Source organism: Puma concolor, chromosome C1 (genome assembly GCF_028749965.1).
Source record: "Puma concolor isolate L17-30 chromosome C1, mPumCon1.1.hap2, whole genome shotgun sequence".
Lineage (NCBI taxonomy): Eukaryota > Metazoa > Chordata > Mammalia > Carnivora > Felidae > Puma > Puma concolor.
The window spans coordinates 212201555-212222276 of NC_141674.1; the positions used below are offsets into that span (position 1 = coordinate 212201555).

At 42.2% G+C, this 20722-nt stretch overlaps 1 protein-coding gene across 2 annotated transcripts; it reads left to right on the top strand.

The window, feature by feature from the left end:
- The first annotated feature begins 1440 nt into the window (after positions 1–1440).
- On the top strand, positions 1441–4721 carry CCL20 (C-C motif chemokine ligand 20). 2 transcript variants are annotated; one of them, XM_025912337.2, is made up of 4 exons: positions 1441–1574; positions 2715–2829; positions 3523–3600; positions 4253–4721. In XM_025912337.2, exons 1-4 carry the CDS (start codon positions 1496–1498, stop codon positions 4272–4274), a joined length of 294 nt encoding a protein of 97 aa, XP_025768122.1. In that variant the 5' UTR covers positions 1441–1495; the 3' UTR covers positions 4275–4721. The 2 variants fall into 2 exon arrangements, with proteins under 2 accessions (XP_025768122.1, XP_025768123.1); XM_025912338.2 differs by having other exon boundaries at positions 2718–2829.
- The last annotated feature ends 16001 nt before the right edge of the window (positions 4722–20722 follow it).

Genomic DNA, 20722 nt, shown 5'->3' on the forward strand with positions numbered 1-20722 from the left:
AGGGCTGGTCCAACATTCGCAAATCAATCAATGTGATACATCACATTAATAAAAGAAAAGATAAGAACCATACGATCCTGTCAATTGACCTATTTACTTTCAACATATTTGTGTTTAGTGGATAGTTTTTGTTTAATGATTTCAGGGTTTTTTACATTTATTTTTTTAAATAATCATACAATACTATTCATTTTTTTCTCTGGATGTACAGTTCTAGGAATTTTAACATACATGTAGATATGTGTAACCATGCCTGTCATAGGATAGAAAATAATTCCATTATCTCCAAAAACTCCCTTCCTACAAACCTAATCCCTAACATACAATGATATTCTCCCTTGTGGAGAGTTCTTATTATACCATCATAGGTCAGGGATTCATTTTACATTATTATCATTATCCCTATTATTTTTTTTAAATTTTTTAATATTTGTTTATTTTTGACAGAGAGAGAGAGACAGAGCATGAGCGGGGGAGGGGCAGAGAGAGAGGGAGACACAGAATCCGAAGCAGGCTCCAGCATCTGAGCCGTCCTCACACAGCCCGACGTGGGGCTCGAACTCACGGACCGCGAGATCATGACCTGAGCCCAAGTCGAACGCTCAACCGACTGAGCCACCCAGGCGCCCCAATCATTATCACTATTATTTGACATTTATTTTGTGAATTGTCTTTATTCTTCAACTCTTCTGAGACTTTGTATTGAGTTATAAAACTCCATCTGCATGAAGAGTTAAGGGCAGACGGGGAGTATTTTCTGGGCTGCGATATTGATTAGTCATATAAATGTAGAAGATTCTTAGAAGAATTGGCATGGCATCAAGATTGAGGCTTGAGTCACACTTGAGGTCTGGTATCTTCTGCCAAAATTGGGAAAACTACTACACCACTGTCATATTACCTAATCTGAGTGGTAGTTTGGAAATACAAGGTCTTCGGGGATAGCTGAGCACCAACTATGCAATTGTAAATGTGTCCCCAAGCATGCCTGGCGTCCTGTCTCATCCTCTTGCTCCCAGTTGACTCTGGAAAGCAAATACAGTGTGAACAATAGAGTCCTATAACGTCCAGGTGTAGGACTGACCTTTGTATCATTGTTAATCCTTGTCCTCTCTTTTCAGAGACGAGACATTAAGTTGAAACTGCATGAAAACCTTTCCTGAGCCACAGGGCTGGGCAGCTTTTCCCTCTTTGCAAATCCAAAGGATTTAGCAGGATTTCCCCCTTCTCAAACGCCGCCCCCCTCCTCTGACCTTCACAGCTTCCCAACATTAGGGAAAGGCAGGAAGTTTTCCCTGTGGTTATTTTTTTGTGACGACATGATGGGGCAGGTTGATCAATGGGGGAAAACCCACGTTAGAACACGCCTTCTGTGTACATTCCCAATATTTGCTATAAGTAGGGCCATCCCAGACCCAGGCTGCTACCAGAACCCAGCAGCACTCCTAGCACACTGGGTACCCAGCACTGGGCAGATCTATTCCCTGAGCTGAAAATGATGGACAGTGGCAAGAACTTGCTCTTGGCTGCTTTGATGTCAGTGCTGCTACTCCACCTGTGCAGCAAGTCAGAAGGTGAGTATCACTCTTTCTGCTAATGCAGGAGGAAGAACTATTTTCATTTTCCGCTAAGCCTTGAGCTCACCCGGGGGTCCCCAAGGAATGGGAGCCTGTTAGAAAGTCTTCAGAAGTGATGGGAGTTGTCAGCTCATTGGCGAGTGAGTAGGGAAAGGTTGCTGCTGCTGACCGGGCTTTTCTCTCTGCTGGCAATCCCAGCAGATTTGGAGGTGGGTGGGTGGGCTCTTAGAGACCCCCCAAGCTCTGCAACAAGGCCAAAGTGCTATTTCTGGGAGTGATGTAAATTGGGTAACATTACCAGTAAGTGGGGTCAATTCAGAAATGTGGGGAACACTCCCACCTTCCCAACTTTCTCACCTCTCAGCTAAATAGTAAAGATCCAAACTCACCCTTTAGGGGCAGATGATGGGACCTGTCTTCTCCGTCCTTACGTGGCTTTGGGGCCATCTTTTGCCAACTTGGAGACAACATTTATTCCTTACCGTATAGCAGGTTATAATTTAACCTGGGGGGGAATGTCCAAGAATTGCTTTATGACTGTCAGAGCACATGACGTCTAATGACAGGTGCATCCCTGAAAATGCACGTGTTGAACTTTTATGATCAAAATAAAACATTAAAATAATAAATTAAATTAAAATGTTTCCATTAATATTACAATTTCAATTGCAGCCCGGATAAGCAGCTCCGATAAATCACATTTTCCTTTATAACTTCTTGCTGTTCCCCTCCTCTTAGTACCCAGTGGCCGGATAATAGATTAAGATCTCCATACTTCTTCATTTTCTGAATTTGGAAGCTTATCTATAAGAGTTTCTTCAAGTGGGAGGTACTCATATTCTTGAGTGATCATAGTGAACTTAAAATAAAACACTGTCCATTTGTATTTCTTAGTAAAGATATTCCTTTCGTTGGAGATCATGTGCTTCTAGACTTTCGAACCAAAATTGCCCAGCACATAAACCATTTTTTTTTTAAAGAGAGCTGGGAGCTACCTTAAATCAGGTCTCAAAGCCATTGGAACTCTTTCTCTAAATAGTTTATTTAGCATCTACAACTCCAACTCCAAGTAGTTCTGTAATACTATCACAAGATACGTTCATTCATGTGGACTCAATACTTGCAATTTCTTTTTAGCAGCAAGCAGCTTTGACTGCTGCCTTCGGTATACAGAACGCATCCTTCATCCCAGATTTATCGTGGGCTTCACGCAGCAGCTGTCCAATGAAGCCTGTGATATCAATGCAATCATGTAAGTTATCAACTGACTTGAATTCAATTGTATCAATTGAGTCTCAAAACATGTTTGCCTTTTTTGGAGTTGCATTCAGAAATAACCGATGTGGCAAAGATACGTTTGTTTTGATAGGGCATATGTACTTCAAAGTTTAAATAGGACAGGACTAAGGTGAAAGCTTGGTTTTTTTAGAAAAAGAACAGAGTCGAGGGCAAAAACCGCTTTCTAAGATAAACTTGTAAGCACCTAACGCGTTAGCTCATGAAAATATGGAAGACATCGATTTGGAAATGAGCATCTTCCACCAGGGAATGGTTGGGGCTTTTATATTTTCACATATAATATTCTTGATTCATATAGGATATTATACTTCGGAATGATATAAATTAGTCAGATATACTCATGTTTAGTGTAACCACCGGCAACAAAATTAAATCATTCTAAGACTATTTTACAGTCATGGTTCAACCATTTGTTCAGTTGCAGAGAAAGTAGGAGAGAGTCCCTTTCATTTCTTGCATCAAGCTTTATCAGAGATATATTTTTTTTTGGTATTTTGTTTCACCTCTGAAAAAACTAAAATGCTTAGTGGGTAGAGCAGTCAGCTGGAATACAAAATTTCCATTGGGTGTTCTATGACATAGCCGTTCAAAACTTTTGAAGCACAAATAAAATGTTCTGTGTTTTTTTGTTTTTTGTTTTTTATAGCTTTTACACAAAGAAAAAATTCGCTGTGTGCGCAGATCCAAAGAAGAACTGGGTGAAACAGGCTGTGCATATCCTCAGGTATGAGATATTTACCCTCAGTCCCTCTCCAAATGTCTGGGGCAAAGGTCAAGTGCAGAGTAGTGGATCATAGACTCGCTGGGACCCTTCCGCCTAAGCACTGTAGAATTTTAAAGGGGAAATTTGAGTTGGACCATAAAACAAAAATTCATTTTTTCCCACTTAACATCCTTTTTATTTTTTTTTAATTTAGTGAGTTTTACGAGATGTGTTAGTCCTCCGTGCATTTAATAGTCACAAGCTTCTTCATTTTGGTGCAAAGATGCCTCCCATTTATAGAATTTACAGACCGCATGATACTTCTTTGTTAAAAACTAAAAAATAAAGAGCCAACCAGAGATCAATATTCTGATTTCCATTGATGATAATGGAGAGTAACATTTTATCAACATGAACAGAAGCCACCTAATCCAAAGGTGCCATAGACACTGAATTTAAAGATGCAACCTAAGCGCTCAATCCTGTTTCAATCTCTAGCCAGCTCACTTGTGTTGGGCAGGGCCCTTCCTCTCTGAACCTTGATTTCCTCATCTGGACTCTGAGCCGCTGGCGCCCTGAGATTAATGAGAAGTAATGTTTAGGTGCAAAAGGCACTCCTACCAGCCAGTCCATCCTGTCTTTGCTTATTGTTTTCTTCTCTTCCTCTTGACAGCCAAAGAGTCAAGAAGATGTGAAAACTGATGCTCTCTGCGAAGGAATTGGACAGAGCCCAAAAGAACAAAAGAATCTAGCTGGAGTTGGCAGTTGAGAGTTTAGCACTTACCTGATTGGTGCCTCCTTGGACTTGTCCAATTGATGAAGTTGATACATATTGCATCATAGTTTGCTTTGTTAAGCATCACGTTAGAGTCAAACTCTATTTTATGTTATTTATATCTATGTTTTTTTGTGTGTGTGTTGCTATTTAATACTAATTTCCTATAAGCTATTTGGTTTAGTATGAATGTGTAGAGGAATGAGGTTATATAGCCTTTCTTGTAAGCTGCAAGCTATTTGTAAAAAAAACTATTTAACATTCTTCTGTCTACATAGTTTTGTTTCTTAAACTGTTGTAATTAACCTGTAAAAGAGAAAAATGATGATTAAAAATAAATATTGAAAATAAAAGAATGAAATAAAAATTATTTGTTGATAGAGTTATATAACACTTACTAAGATATATATTAAAATATTTTTAAAACATTTAAAGGCATGGTAAATACCAAAATTGGGGGTGAGGAGGAATCGTATTTCCCCACTTACTCCTGCCTGGTTGTTCTTCTTAACTCTGTTCCTCATGGTCCTGGTTTTCATTCTATATGAATTATAATGAAAAGGTGCTTTATTTTATTTTTTTATTCAAAGTCATCCAAACCAAAAATTAGAAAAATCCTAAATCTGAGATCTATAGCTCAGTGTTTACTGATGTAAAACTTTTCAAAATAAAAAAGTGTACCCATAAACTTTGAGACTACAGGGATATAACAACTACTTCGAAAACACCCTGAGAAATTCCTTTGTCCATCTAGGGGCCTAGGAATGGGCACTTCAGCACTGAAACATTTCTGTATTTCAAAAGTCCTCCTGGGTCGTCTCCAAGCAGTTTCCAAAAAGAAAATGACTATGGAGAGGGTTCTAGAAACTGATTGCCTCACTAAGCAGAAGAGAACTTCCGGGGCGTGAAACCTAGCAAGAACCCAGACATAGGACAAAAGGGTCCTGAACCAGAGTGGTTATTATTGCAATGTTCAGGGGGCATAGTTCATGGAGTGCCTGGACACAGCACTTGGGACAGTCTGCCTCAGATTTCAAAGGCCCCAAGGGATCACGGGAGGCAAGCACACTGATGGTCTGATGCAAAATCCAAACCCACGAACCCACAAAGCAGGGCGAAGGAGGGTCATTGGTGTAGAGCCCAAAGCTGTAAGTGGCTCAGTCAGCCTGGAAGTCATCTCTATGCCCGGGAATAACAACACTGAGTCATCAGGGAAAGTATGCTCAATATCCTGTTTGTTTATTCATCAAATATGAGTTTATTACTTATGATGTGACAGGTACTGAGCCAAGTGAAGCTTGAGATACCGAGAGATTAAGTTCGGACTTGGTCTTTGCTCCCAGGTAATTAGGGCTGAGCAGTGAGTTGAGAGGGAGGGGACAAGAAAATCAGCTCTTACCACACATGGTGTGAACACCTGGATAAGGAGAAGCACAGAGTGCGGTAGGGCGTCAGTAGTGAGAGCTTCCAGAAAGAAAGAATACTTGGTTGAATCCTGTTAAATAGTCAACACTCTGTGTTCTTGAACCATGAGGATGGCAACTGTATATGATTCCATACGTGAGCTGAAGTATGAAGGGCCAGTATGAGCCATCCAGTGGGAAAAGCAGGGGCTGTTTGGAAATATCTGGGAGCATATTTTAGTTCTCAGAATGTCTGAAGGTGGGGTATCGCAGGTATTCAGTGGGCAGAAGACAAGAACGCTAAACCTATTGGAATGCACAGGCCAGTCCTGCACAATAAAGAATTGCCCCATCCAAAATGTCAAGCGTGCCACCAATTTGGCAAACTGGATGAAGTGGAAAGTATGCAGGGAGTGGGGGTGGAGGTGCAGTAGTCGCAAGTTAGGCGAAACTGTTATCTCCGCCAAATCTAGTGGTTTGAACTTGAACATGGGAGCCCTGAAGAACCATTGAAAAAGTCCAAGCAGGGGGGAAGGGAAGTGGAATGGGAAAGGGAAGAAGTGGCGAAGAGAGTAGCAGTGAGTAAGGTTAGACATGACGAGAACTCAGTGAGAGCCAGTGTGGAAAGACAGGGGCAGAAGAGCTGAACTGGCGATTTCTAAGAATCACTCTAGACCTCCTTCCCACCCACACCCGTTCCCCTCTCTTGGAACAGCACAGAGAAAGCAGGCCATGGTCAGGGGGCCCCGCACCAGGCTGGCTCCTGAGTGGTCTGGGCAAGGGATCCTCGAGGAGCCAGGAAAGTAGCACATGGGTGCTCCGAAGGCGTCGGACTCAAGACTAGGAGTGCTAGTAACTATTCGCTGAGTTTCTGGAGACTGAAATTTCCAGCCCAGGATGCCAATTGATTAATCACAGTGAAAACATTCCAGTGTCAAGTACACGGCCATGAGCACATGGGTGGATCAGCGCGTTCCCCCCCTATGAGGTCAAGCTGGAATCACAAAGTCCCATTGCTCAAGCTGGGATCCCAGTGCACAGCTGAGTCCCAGCCGTACAATCTGAATGTTGAATTCCTTAGTCTCCCTGCACTAACCGCGTGGGTGGATTAGGGAGGTCGCTCCCTTTACACAGCTCTTCTTCTCCCACCCCACCCCCCTTTTTTTTCATTTTGGAAAATGTGTACCTTTCTATTTAATTTCTAATTCGGGTATAATTTACGCAGAGTAAAATATACAAATCTGAGCTTTGCATAGGTGCACGCCTGTGTGACGACTCCGGGCCATTCAAGATGCTGAATGCTTTTAGCACCCAGAAGGTTCTCTCATGCCCCCTCACGTCTGTACGGCCCCAGAATAACAGCTGTTCTGATCCACTTCTTAATAGATGAGTTTGCCTCTTCTGGGTTTAGTACGAGTAGAACGCCACAGAATGTACTCTGGTGTCTGGCTTCTTTCACTAGCCTCTTCTGTCTTTTTAACTGATTTTTAATTATACACGTAATACACGAATCCATTCTCCTTCTTAGATTCCAGTGATTGAGAAGCAGCAAAAGCCTCCTTCAACTTCCAACAAGGCCCCTCCTTCTCCGGAGGCAGCGCCTCAGGATGGAGTTTGCTTTGTTTTACTCCGAGTGGCCCTGTCTGTCTGTGCAGTCGTCCTGAGAACAGAGATCGCCACCACTAATTTGCAATTAGAGTCTAGTCATCTCTCCCCGGGATTAATCTCTGACCGCTTGAATGCGTCTCAGTTGTTAAGTCCTACTTTTTCCAAATGTCTCTGTGTAAACTGCTAATGCAAATGCGGATTTGGTTTGTATCCTCAGGGGTGGCTCCAAGTTCTTCTGTACCTCACCAGTGCCTCCCATTAGTGTAGACGTCAATAAGAGGCCACATAAGATCAGGATGGGGTAATAATGCCTTTTGACTCTGGCAATCGACTCTGTAGGTCATTGGTGGTTTTAGAAATAGTGGGCTGAAGAATGAATGGTGAGAAATAGTTTGGCAGCGAAAGGAAGAGGAAATGGAAGCTAGAAAGACAGGTTTTTGTTTTTTTCCGGACATTGAGAAAGTATTGAAAAATCCAGAAGAAAGAGAGACAGACAGACAGAAGGAGAAAGAGGTTGAGAAGACACTGAGGATATTAAAGAGTTGAAGATTCTTTTTTGTTTTAATTTTTTTAAAGTTTACTTATTTTTGAGAAAGAGAGAGAGACAGAGCATGAACATGGGAGGCACAGTGAGAGAGGGAGACACAGAATCCAAAGCAGGCTCCAGGCTCCGAGCTGTCAGCACAGAGCCTGACACAGGGCTTGAACTCACAAACCGTGAGATCATGACCTGAGCTGAAGTCAGAAGCTTAACCGACTGAGCCACCCAGGCACCCCAGAGAGTTGAAGATTCTAAGAGGAGGGTAAATAGTGGTTAACTTCCCTCAAGAGGTCGGAGAAGGGGTTTCCAGAACACAGGTTCGCGGAGTTCGCATCTGGTGGTCTTGCCTTTCTTAGTGAAACACTCATTGTCCTTTCAGAGTTTTCAGAGTGCCGAGTGAAGAGGCAGAGTTGGGGCTTTGAGCTGAAAGGGGAAGCTTTGAGACAGCCAGCGAAGGACACAGGGACAGGCTGAAGGATTGTTCCGTGGTGTCGTGGGTTTACCGAGGTCGGGGACACTCGACGTGCTGTGCCTCCGACTGGCATGTGCCAGGCAGCCTGTTGCAGGGTGAGTGTGAGAGCAGAGAACTCATGGGACGAGTCCAGGCATAGGCTTTGCCTCTAGAGACAATGTGAGGACAAGAGGGCAAGACAGTCAATGTCGAAGGGAGAGAGAGAGAGAGAGAGAGGTTGAAGTCCTCAACCATGGGCTGTAGACCAGAGATGAGATGAAGCCAAAAGGTATCTGAAGACTGGCAGAAAATGGAGAGGCCCCCAGATGAAAGGTCTCAATGTGGTAGAAGGGTGGGTGAGTGGGTGGGCTGGAGGGGCTGGAGGGGCTCCAGGGCCAAGGTGCAGGGTTATGACTGTGGTGTGTGGTGTGTGGGGAACTGGAAGGCTTTCTGGTTGCATGGGCCACCCCCATGGATTGCTTCTCCCCACTTTGTATCAGGGAAAGTACAAAGGCAGAGGATCCTACACGGAGCCCCCCTCACACAGCTTTAACCAATGAACGGCCATCTTGTCACATCTCTTAACATCGAACTCATTTCTCTCCACTTACGTACCCCCTGAGTAACTTAGCAGGAATCCCCAGACACCAAATTACTCTGTCTATAAATATATATTTGAAATGCAAGGACAATTTCAGAATCATAGATTTAAAGATCAACACTGATTCCCTAATATTACCAAATACCTGGTCAATACTGAAATAGTCCTGTTTGAAAAAGAAAGTCCCTATTTGTCCCCCCACCCCCCGCCAAAATTGTTTTTATTTATTTATATATATTTTAGCAGTTGAATTTTTTTTTGAATGAAAATCCAGGGGCGTGTGGGTGGCTCAGTCGGTTAAGCATCTGACTTGATTTCAGCTTAGGTCATGATCTCCCGGTTCATGCGTTTGAGCCCTGCATCGGGCTCTGTGCTGACAATGTGGAGGCTGCTCTCTCTCTCCCCTTACCCTGCTCACACCCTCTCTCTCTCTCTCTCCCTGTCAAAATTACAAAAAGAGAGAGAGAAAGAGAAAAAGAAAATCCAGAGAAGGGCCACACCACTGCGTTTGTTTGATTTGTTTCTTTTTACTTTTAATCTATGTTTCTGGCCACCCTCACCTCTCAATTGATGTTTTGGAGAAACCAGGACATTTGTTCTGTAGTTTCTTACCTTCTGGATTTTGTTGATTACCTGCATATGGTGTCATTGAGCATGTTCCCTAACTCCAAGTTACACATAGAGGCTGAGTTGAAGCTTGTTTGGAGGAGGGGGACATTTTATAAGTGACATTGGGCCAGGCAGGTGTAAAGTTGCCTACCTTGATGTAGCAACAGGAATGAAAGAAGAGACTGTAGGCCTGTGCCAAAGTCTTCACAGAATGTGAAGGATTGTTCCAGACCTTCAGCTGGCAGCTGGGGGTGGTGAGGGAGAGGGGATGTGTTAAACACATGTACTTCAAAGGGGGTGATGGGGAAAGTGTAGAGGAATGGAGAGGTGCCATCATGGAGGCACAGGAATGCTTGTCTCAACCTGCCCCCGGCCCTATGCTTGTCAGAGAAGACCAGAGGGGGAGTGATGTCCTTGCCCGACACTCAGTTTTCAACACAGGCAAGGAGCTAGAGGAGAGAAGGATGGAAGAACAGGAAAGAGTTGCCAGGAGAGGCCAGAGCGGACCATCGTGGACATGAGTTGGAGGCACAACACAGAATTAGAGTGGGAGCATAAGCGGTCTGGGAAAGGACAAACGAATGCAAGGATTTGGGATTGGGTAGCAGTCCTATCATCAATAATATCTAGACTAGTAAGCCTAGGTGCTAATATAGGCTGCTAAGACTGCTGAGGTATTCTGTCATTTAAACAAGAGGTAGGGACTACCTTTGGGTCTGTTTTGCAGGTAGAGCAACTGAGGCTCAAAGGAATTAAAGAATTCATCTAGTGTCACACGGTCTCGTGAGATATGATGGAATCAGCTGGTCTCAGGTTCTGAGCAGGCATCAGGCATAAAGATGTTTCTGTGTCAGTGAAGACGGTAACAACGGGTGGTATTATTATTATTTTTTTTTAATGTTTGTTTCAGAGAGAGAGGATGTGGGGGAGGAGCAGAGAGACAGGGGGACAGAGGATCCGAATCGGACTCCACATTGTCAGCACAGAGCCTGATGCGGGGCTGGAACTCACTAACGGGAGCTCATGACCTGCTCATGACCTGATCATGACCTGAGTGGAGGGGAGAAGCTTAACTTGGCTGAGCCACCCAGGCGCCGTGGACAGCAGCACCCCTGGTGTTTGATGCTTCTTAACGTTGCGTCTTTCTTCTGGCTCTTGGTCGTCTTCAGAGTCCCCTATGTGCTCTGCCACTTTAGAATGTATCCAAGTGTTAGAAAATGGAACCTTGTAGACTTTTGGGAGGAGGGGGTATCAAAATGACTTAAAAAGTCTGTTTCTTGGAGAAGCAAACTCCCGCTGTGATGTGGGCGGAGGCAGACGCTTGTCACAACGTTGTGCTTTTTCTTTCCCCTTAGGTGGCGGTTTGCCAAGCCGTGGCTCCCGGGCTGGGCCCAGTGGGTGCAGTCCCCTCTGGCTGGGAAGCTGCGTTTCACCAGTGGAAGGGATTCCATTTCCTCAGTTTCCGCCCCCAAGGCTCCCGGGGCCGGGTTCAGGTTTACTCTCACCGCCTGTGTCTTCCTGCCGCAGCCACGCGCTCGGCTGGGCTCTGACCTTGCCTGGGCCTGACCCCCTGCCCCACTGTACAAAATCGGCTCCACAATCTCCAGATGTGAAACCTGCCTGCGGATGAGTCAGCCTAGGTGGAAACGTCACTTGCCTTAAGGAGTGTTTTCCGCTTTGCGACAGACCGGGGACGAGGGGCATGTAAAAATATTGTCTCCCAGGAAAACCAACTAGAAACCCCCAACATCATGGAGTGACCCAGGCAGGCTGACTGCCTCCTCTCTGAGAAGCCGCCTCTTCGGGGGGCTTCCTAATCCCATTTCCGTGCACCTGCTGTGCTTTAATCTCATGCAGGTCTCTGATTTCTTGGTTCCCACCTTTTCTTTCAACCTGTCTGGCTTCCGTTCCTCGCCTGCCAACCGAAACCTTATGATGTGTCACCCCGTTTCTGGCCAACTGATCCAGGCTGTCTTCCCACCTATTTCTTAGCACCTTGTAAATTACTCAGACCGGCAAGCAGTTAGTGCCTCTGTTTCCACATTTATAAAGTGGGGGTAATTCTAGCGCTTGCTATGTGCTGTTCTAGTGGTTATTATAAGGATGAAATGAATTTACGGTGGGAACTGTTCTCAGCACCTCATAGACACTCAAATATTATCATTCCTGCCCCTTGCATCATCGATATTTATCCATTTATGTATCAGTCGGCTAGTTTCTTGAGCGCATTCTGATACTGTAATGTAAGTTCATTGGTGCACATTTCTTTCTACTTGTATCCCCAGATACTCACTACTGTATCCCCAACGCCTAAAAGAGTGAGTACATAGAGGGGATTCTCAATAAATAAGAGTTAAATGAAATTATTTCTGTAAAATACTAATCAGGCATGTGTTCAGAGTATATATACATATAAACAGAAAATCTACAAGAAAAGAAACAGTATTGTTTGATTTTCTATATATTATAAAAAGATAGGGGCGCCTGGGTGGCGCAGTCGGTTAAGCGTCCGACTTCAGCCAGGTCACGATCTCGCGCTCCGTGAGATCGAGCCCCGCGTCGGGCTCTGGGCTGACGGCTCAGAGCCTGGAGCCTGTTTCCGATTCTGTGTCTCCCTCTCTCTCTGCCCCTCCCCCGTTCATGCTCTGTCTCTCTCTGTCCCAAAAATAAATAAACGTCGAAAAAAAAATTTAATAAAAAAAAAAGATAAGGATTATATTTTTATATTAGTTATAAAAATATATAGTGTATATATGTTATATATCTTATGTGTATTATATATATCTTTTATATATATTTTATAAGATATATATAAAATATAAATATATTCGTATAAATACATTATAAATTTATATTTATAAATAACAAATTATGTATAAACATGCTTATATATTATAAAAATATAAATAAAAAGATATATCTGTATATATATTTCAATATATTATATATATCTTTTTATGTATCATATATATTATAAAAATATATATGCATATTCATAGAAAAATTGAAAAATGAAACACCAATCTGATTATTTTTCTTAATTCTAGGCCTTGGAACAATGGGTACATTTTGTTTTCTTCTTTTTTTTTTTTTTTTTTTTAATTTTTTTTTTTTCAACGTTTATTTATTTTTAGGACAGAGAGAGACAGAGCATGAACGGGCGAGGGGCAGAGAGAGAGGGAGACACAGAATCAGAAACAGGCTCCAGGCTCTGAGCCATCAGCCCAGAGCCCGACGCGGGGCTCGAACTCACGGACCGCGAGATCGTGACCTGGCTGAAGCCGGACGCTTAACCGACTGCGCCACCCAGGCGCCCCAATTTTGTTTTCTTCTTAACATTTCATTTTCTTTTTGAAAACTTCTCTACCATGTACACATATTAATTTCATAATCAGAAAAAAATTTAAAAATGAATGCTATCTAAAGTTTTGATGAAATATCTAGACTTACTTAAAAATAGAAGCAGAATGGAAATAACTATCGGGTTTCATCTCTTACTTGTTAAAAATAGATATTTCTAGAGATTCTGATTTATTAGGTCTAGAGTGAGGTCCACGAATCTCTATTTCTACAAGTGCCCAGCTGGTTCTCGACGGTGAAGTGAATTTGGTTCCTGGAAAAAGTTCATGAGTAAGGAAACAGATCTGTTTATCTCTGTGGAGGTTAAAGTCAGCCTAGGGGAGTCCTATCTTAAAAAGGTCTTTAAACTGGGAGGTTGATTAAGGAAAAGTCCAGTAAAGCAAGAAAAATGTTTTCTTCCCCAAGGACTGGCCTTCTTCATCTAAAGGAAATAAGTGAGCTTTCTCTCCCTACGCAATGGGATCAGGTCACTCCCTGCTTCAAAGTAATGCTGTGTTGGACTTGTCCACCATGGGCACCAGAAAGACAGAGCCATCCAGGTGGGACAAATACCCAGGATTACATGGTCAGCAAGAGGTAAGGTTGGGAACGGAGCCCATGTCAACTTGGTCCCCAAACCCATGTCTTTATTGAAGAGAATGAGACCATCATCAGATTAATGGTAGCATTCCAAGCACATGTCACATACCCAGAAACCGAGGACCTTGTTCACCACTCTATGTCAGAGCTCAGCAGAGTGCCTGTCACATGCTGGGAACCCAGGAATACCTGCCAAGTTAATGAATGATTGTGAACTTGGCCTGCTCCTGTACAACACCATAAATCGGTGATTTTCATTTAACATGAGGTCTTTAATTTCAGAGAACTCAGTGCAGTTGATACCCAAAAGAGGGATAAGAAATTAAAAGGAATTTGGGCACATCTGTGGTCTACCTCTGTCATCAGTAGAAAGCAGCAACCCGGGGGCACCTGGGTGGCTCAGTCAGTTAAGCGTCTGACTTCAGCTCTGGTCATGATCTCCCAGCTCACAAATTCGAGCCCCACATCAGGCTCTGTGCTGACAGCTCAGAGCCTGGAGCCCTTGGTTCAGGTTGTGTCTCCCTCTCTCTCTGTTCCTCACCTGCTCACGCTCTATCTCTCTGTCTCTCAAAAATAAATAAACATTAAAAAAAAAAAGAAGAAGAAAGAAAGCAGCAACCCAGTGTCATTGTCAGAGTCAGAATATTGAGAGCAGATGGGCTTCCATTGTCAATTATGTCTCAGGCTCTCACCGGCAATGTTAGAAGAAACACGCCCCTCCGCCTTGGCTTTCTGATTGAAGTTCATTGCACACATACCCGTGACCTCTTATCTTTTTCAGAACCACAGATTTCTGTGAAGCTTCTGTTATTTTATTTTGCTCTGTTTTCTTTTCTGTCTTTAATCAACTCTCTAACTGCTGAGTTTGGAGTTGGACCCGTAGTCGGGTAAGGTTAGTGAGCATCTCAAGGTGAGAGAGGCCCCAGGGAAAAATAAAGAAAGGCTAAGTAGAGAAGTGAACATAAAGTGTTGCTTATTTGAAAAGAGGCCTGAATGCTGCCCCAAATGAATGAAATACATCACTCCTCACTTAACATTAACAACGGAGTAAAAGATTAAAGGAAAGGCCTCTGAGGTCACTGTCTAAAATGTACTTTCATTATTCATTTACACATTCATTAAAAATTATTTCATTATTGGGGCGCCTGAATGACTCAGTCGGTTAAGTGTCTGACTTTGGCTCACGTCATGATCTCACAGTTCATGGATTCGAGCCCCGCGTCGGGCTCTGTGCTGACAGCTCAGAGCCCAGAGCCTGTTTCAGATTCTGTGTCTCCCTCTCTCTATGCCCTTCCCCCACTCGCGCTCTGTCTCCCTCTGTCTCAAAAATAAGTAAACACTAAAAACAAACAAAAAAAATATTTCATTATTTTCAAGTTGTGCCTTTCACTCCAGGTCCCTGTTTTAAAATAATCATCTCTAAGATGGCTTCTAATCTTGTATCTTATAATTCCACGAATCTGCAATGTACTACTTTGAGACTCTGTTTTGGTAAATAAACAGTATCTGAAATGCGCTTTAAGCTAACAAAACTATTTTTTAAGAGCTTGGTAGTGTATCTTATGCAATTATAAGCTTAATATGCAATTTTGTAAAGTTAAATGTGCATTTCTAAGTCACATGTTTAACCTGGGCACGGACTGTATTGCATGGTTTTGAAAGAAGTTATTTCATTCTTGATGCAAAGCTGGCTTTTCCTAACACAGTGTTCCTGCCATGTTGATAAACTGCTGAAGACGATAAGGTAATCTGTAGAAGAGGAAGGTTGGGAAATATCAAAATGTCAGCATGGAGATTCTTGCATCAGACGGAAGATTAGATCTCATGACGTCTACAAACCTTTACACCTTAAAATCCTGCATGCTTGTCCATGGATTTCTGTGTTAGGCAGATTGCGTCATAATTACCTGGACAGATTTTAAAAATACATGCTAGACTCCACCCAGAAAGATTCTTATTCTATAGGTTTTGGGTGGAGTCTGGTACTCTATTCCAGTGCCCAAGGTAGTTTGATGTTCCAGATTTTGGAATTCCTGACCAAATGTAAATTCCTGTTACTTCCAAATATCTTATATTTTAAGATACATGTTTCTCAGATTCAGAAAACCTTCCAGAGTTCAGTGTGGATAATGGAAGCCACTGTAGGTATTTTAATCAAAAAAGGTTTCAATGGAGGAAATTAGGTCTTGTTATTTGTTTGAATAATTTGCTCGGATAATTATTTTATAAAACTGCACATTGGGCATTTGGTGATTGTGTCTTTTAATTTCACTTATTCTCTGTCCTCCATATTTCCTGGAGGAGCAAAGCCTACGAGCTGACTAGATTCAGGTGAAATCTTCTGACGTGATTTCATAGGTGAGGTTAATATCATGTGCTTCTCTTCACAAAGCACATAATGCCAGTTTGTCCCACAATTAGTGATGCTGATTTGGTCACTTGGCTCAGGCGGTGACACCCATCTCTTTATTTGTAAAGGAAGTATTTCTCCTTGTAAATAGTAAGCAATCTGTGGGATGATACTTGGACACCATGCCGATATCCGCGACGTAACTTACGTAGCAGTTTTACATCCACTGCTGGTCCCTGCATGAATCAATTATTTCTGGTGGTTATAAATCTCCTATTATTCCTTCTATATTACTGGTTGGAGTTCTTCTGGAAAGAAGAGCTTTTCTTCAGCACTTGGGAATGATTTTCCCAAAAAGGTATTAATTTTCAGGATAATGATTTGGTAGGGTAGACACCGCCAGTGATGGCAAACGTTTCCTTTCCTTTCTCTGGGTAATAGTATGGATATTTACTTACTCGGTGTGTCATAATCCCTTAGGCTTCATGGAGCCCATAGTGTCCTCAAACATGACTCCTGTGTCTGACATGTACCCAGTGATCTTTGCACATTTCTTGTTTCAGCAGCAAGATATCCCAGGCTTATCTTGCACTTTCTCTGCCTCAGAACTGGAATCTGTGATTTCTCCAAGAAATCATAGTTGTGTCTGGGGGTGTGGGGGCGGTATATAGAAACCAAGATCTTTGTCCTAAGGTACTGGTTGTAACTGGGTGTACTGCTTCTTTTTTTTTTTTTTTTAATATTTTTTTTTTCAACGTTTATTTATTTTGGGGACAGAGAGAGCCAGAGCATGAACGGGGGAGGGGCAGAGAGAGAGGGAGACACAGAATCGGAAACAGGCTCCAGGCTCTGAGCCATCAGCCCAGAGCCCGACGCGGGGCTCGAACTCACGGACCGTGAGATCGTGACCTGGCTGAAGTCGGACGCTTAACCGACTGTGCCACCGAAGCGCCCCTGGGTGTACTGCTTCTAATATCTTCCCAGGAAAAAGGACTAGAGAATATGTTTCTAAAAATATATGAGTATCTATAGATATTTCCAATTAAATATTACATTTTGCAATTGTAATTAATATTGCAGAATTTTTACTTAGATCCTTGGGTTTTAGTGTTGGTCTCTCCTTTTGCACTGTCAATCTTGGCTCCTGATAATAACGATGTATTTACTTGCTTTATCTCACAGTATTTATGAGATAGTTTCAAAATAGTAGCAATGTTGTTCTTAACCATAAAACCAATAAATGAAGTTTACAATTTCTTTTTTAGGTCTATGTAGAATATATCCCACTAGGTTTATATACACTGCTGTGTTACAAATCACTTGAAATAAATGTTTTTCTCTGTGTTGTTATCAATTTGACCAATGACTAGGTGAATTATCTCCTTTTCCTTTTTCTTGTTGATTTGTTTCTCTAGCACTTGTTATAAGGTTTTTCAAACATAGAGAGAAATGGAAACAATTGTACAGTGAACACCCATATGATAACTAGATATCATGATAGACATTTAAGTCTGCTCATCTCCATCATCAATCTGACATGGTTTTGATGCATTTCCAATGACTTGCAGACATTAGCACACTCCACTCCCAACTATTTCAGCCTGCATATCAGGAAGTGTGGTTTGATATTTGTTCCAGTACTCCAGTTTTTTTTTTTTTTAAGTAATTTACTTGAAACAAAATACACACATCTTAAATGTGCCATTCCATGGGTTTTGACAAATGCATACATTTGTGTAATCTAATCTGTTATCAAGATATATTCTCTTTTGTGTTTGGTTTCTTTTACTCAGCAAGGTTTGGGGATTTATCCAGATTGAAGTATGTATTAATACTTTATTTCTCGGGGCGCCTGGGTGGCTCAGTCGGTTGTGCATCTGACTTCAGCTCAGGTCGTGATCTCACGGTCCGTGGGTCAGAGCCCCCGCGTCAGGCTCTGTGCGGACAGCTTGGAGCCTGGAGCCTGTTTCAGATTCTGTGTCTCCCTCTCTCTTTGCCCCTCCCCCGCTCAAGCTCTGTCTCAAAACACATTGAAAAAAATATTAAAGAAATACTTTATTTCTCTTTTATTACTGAGTAATAGCTCATTGTATAGATATACCACAGTTTGTTTATCCATTCACCTGTTGGTGGACATCCAAGATCTTTCTAGTTTAGGGTTTTTATGAAGAAAGCTGCTATGAATATTCTTGTAGAGTATTTTTGTGGACATACATTTTCATTTTTCTTGGATAAATTAACTAGGAGTGGAATTCTGGGTCAGAGAGTAAATATATATTTAGTTTTATAAGGAAGTGCCATATTTTTTTTTTCTGAAATGGTTATAATATTTTAAATTCCCACCAACCATGTAAGAAAGTTCCACATCCTTGCCAATATTTACTGATGCCATAAAAAAAAAAAAAACACAACTTTTTTTTTTTTTTTTTTAGCTATTCTGGTAAGTGTGTGGTGATTTTGTTATTATTGCAAAAAGTTTTATCTTTTGAGAGTGTAAAATTTTATGATCTTTTCTGATTTATAAAAAAGTTGTATTGCTTTATTAATTCTGGGGCCTCAGTATCAATCTTTCACAGAAATTAAAGCCTGCCTGTGATGTTAGATGTTATTTAATTTAACTCTTTTTCTAGGTATAGAAAATGAGGCTTAGGGAGCTTGTCCAAGTAGATATCGAGAAGATTCTAGAATGTGAACTATGAGATTTCTATCCCAGTGCTCTTTCTTTTCTACAAAGCTCCTGCTACTTGCTCATGTGTTTTTCCCCCTTACTGATGACATTCTCTTCTTGCAAAAGTTGCCTATTCTTGACTTTTAAAAAACAGTATGGTTGAGTATGAGGGCACATGTGATCATTCTGAGTGAAGCTTTACTCTATTTTTTGTTTCATTGTCTTATAACTATCATTCATTAAGAAGGATTCATTCATCAGTTAAGAAGGAATTGGGTGAGGCTGCCAGGGGCTGATAACAGGGAGGGTTGAGCCCGGAGAATCTTTCTTTCCATCTCAAACCTCATTTTCTGAGAGTGTTGCAAAAATTCACATTTTTCTAATGACATTCGCTTTTCCTACCAACTTTGGAGGAAGTTCTTAAATAACTTCTCCGATGGGCATGTACTTAACGTTCAATTTGAGGAAGCTTTTCAAACACACGTTGTCCAAGTATTTCTAGAGGAAATGTTAAATGTGGAAAAGATTTTCAAATGAGATTTTTAAACCAACTTCTCACAGGGGCCCTAACCAAACGTCATTTTAAAACATCATAGAGCATTGACTCATACATTTAATTAACATCTAAATTAAGGGAAACACTTGTTTTTAAATGGGGAAATTTTTACTAGCAATACTACACTGGCATTTAAAAAAAGAATCCCTGAACAGTTCTAAATTTTTTTTTTTTTTTACATTTATTTATTTTTGAGAGACAAAGTATGAGCGGGGGAGGAGGGGCAGAGAGAGAGGGAGACACAGAATCCGAAGCAGACTCCAGGCTCTGAGCCATCAGCCCAGAGCCTGACGCGGGGCTCGAACCCACAAACCGTGAGATCGTGACCTGAGCTGAAGTCGGACGCTCAACTGACTGAGCCACCCAGGCGCCCCTCTTTTACATTTTTAAACTTCACTCCATCTCATTTCTACTACCTCTCCGGTAAATAATCTCCGAAGAAGTATGAAGAGACAGTGCTAGGTAGGGCCCAAAGGGTCTCTTTTTTGCATTATTTAATTAAAAAAATTGGGGGGCCTGGGTGCTCAGTAGGTTAAGTGCTTGGCTCAGGTCATTATCTCACGGTTTGTGACTTTGAGTGCCATATTGGGCTCATTGCTGTCAACGCAGAGCCCGCTTCGGATCCTCTGTCTCCCCCTTCTCTCTGCCCCTCCTCTGCACTCTCTCTCTCTCTCTCTCTCAAAAATAAATAAACATTAAAACAATTTTAAAAATCAATCCATAGAAACTTGTAATTTTAGAAAATTTACTGCTGAGCATCTATTAATGGGCGGGACGAGAATTTCAGGAGGGTCCCCAGGCGGTAGGTAGAAATGAGTGATTCTGCCGGCATCCTGCCTCCAGGGGTAGCAGAACTCCACAGAAAGTCCCTGGAAAGCCCAGATCTCTTGATTCCAGAACTTCTGGAATGGAAAGGCGGGATGGAAAGGCCCCTCCTGAGCTCAGGAATGTGGAGTGCTGACCATCCTTTCTCTTAGGGCTGGAGTCATGGGATGCACCACAGCCCCCTTCCCCCGCCCCCCCTCCCCCCATCCCATCCCCTGCACAGAGGCTTTTACAAACTTCGTCCTATGCCCCAGCAGGGCTGGTGGAGCAAAGCCTTTACGTGTCAAAGAAAAAAAGTTTTCAGAGTAGTTGTCATTCCATGCGTGCTTAACCCCAGTTCTCCTAAGGTAGGTCCTTGGAAAATTGTCAGACACGGCCTAAGTCTGGAATGAAACATAAAACATAAGGGAGTTTTATGAATTAATAAATCCATGGGAGTTCTTGCTTCGACAGCACATATACTAATAAATGCATGGGAACACCCTCTAGAAACCAGTCAATGGGGTAGCTCTGGGCATAGAGAGATGAAAATGCCCATTCCTGCTCATCAGATGGGCAAAGAAGGTGAGGCTCTGAATCAAAAGGAATTTCCACGGACTGCCAGTGGGAATATAAATTGCTACCACCTCTTTGGAAGACCGTTTGGCATTTCCTACCAAAGCTGAACAGGAGCATGCTCTGTGACTCAGCGATTCTGTCCCATTTCTGACCTGGAGAAATACATGCACACATGTGCCAGGATTCTTGTATAAGAATGTCTGCAGCAGCAATGTTTACAGTAGTTCCAAACTGGTCCATCAACTTTAGAGTGAATGAA

What these genes read in the sequence shown, in the direction of transcription:
- CCL20 (XM_025912337.2), top strand. Translation starts at nt 1,496, where the DNA reads ATGATGGACAGTGGCAAGAACTTGCTCTTGGCTGCTTTGATGTCAGTG. An exon ending in CCTGTGCAGCAAGTCAGAAG is followed by an intron (nt 1,575 to 2,714) that starts GTGAGTATCACT and finishes ATTTCTTTTTAG; the next exon opens with CAGCAAGCAGCTTTGACTGC. An exon ending in TGTGATATCAATGCAATCAT is followed by an intron (nt 2,830 to 3,522) that starts GTAAGTTATCAA and finishes TGTTTTTTATAG; the next exon opens with CTTTTACACAAAGAAAAAAT.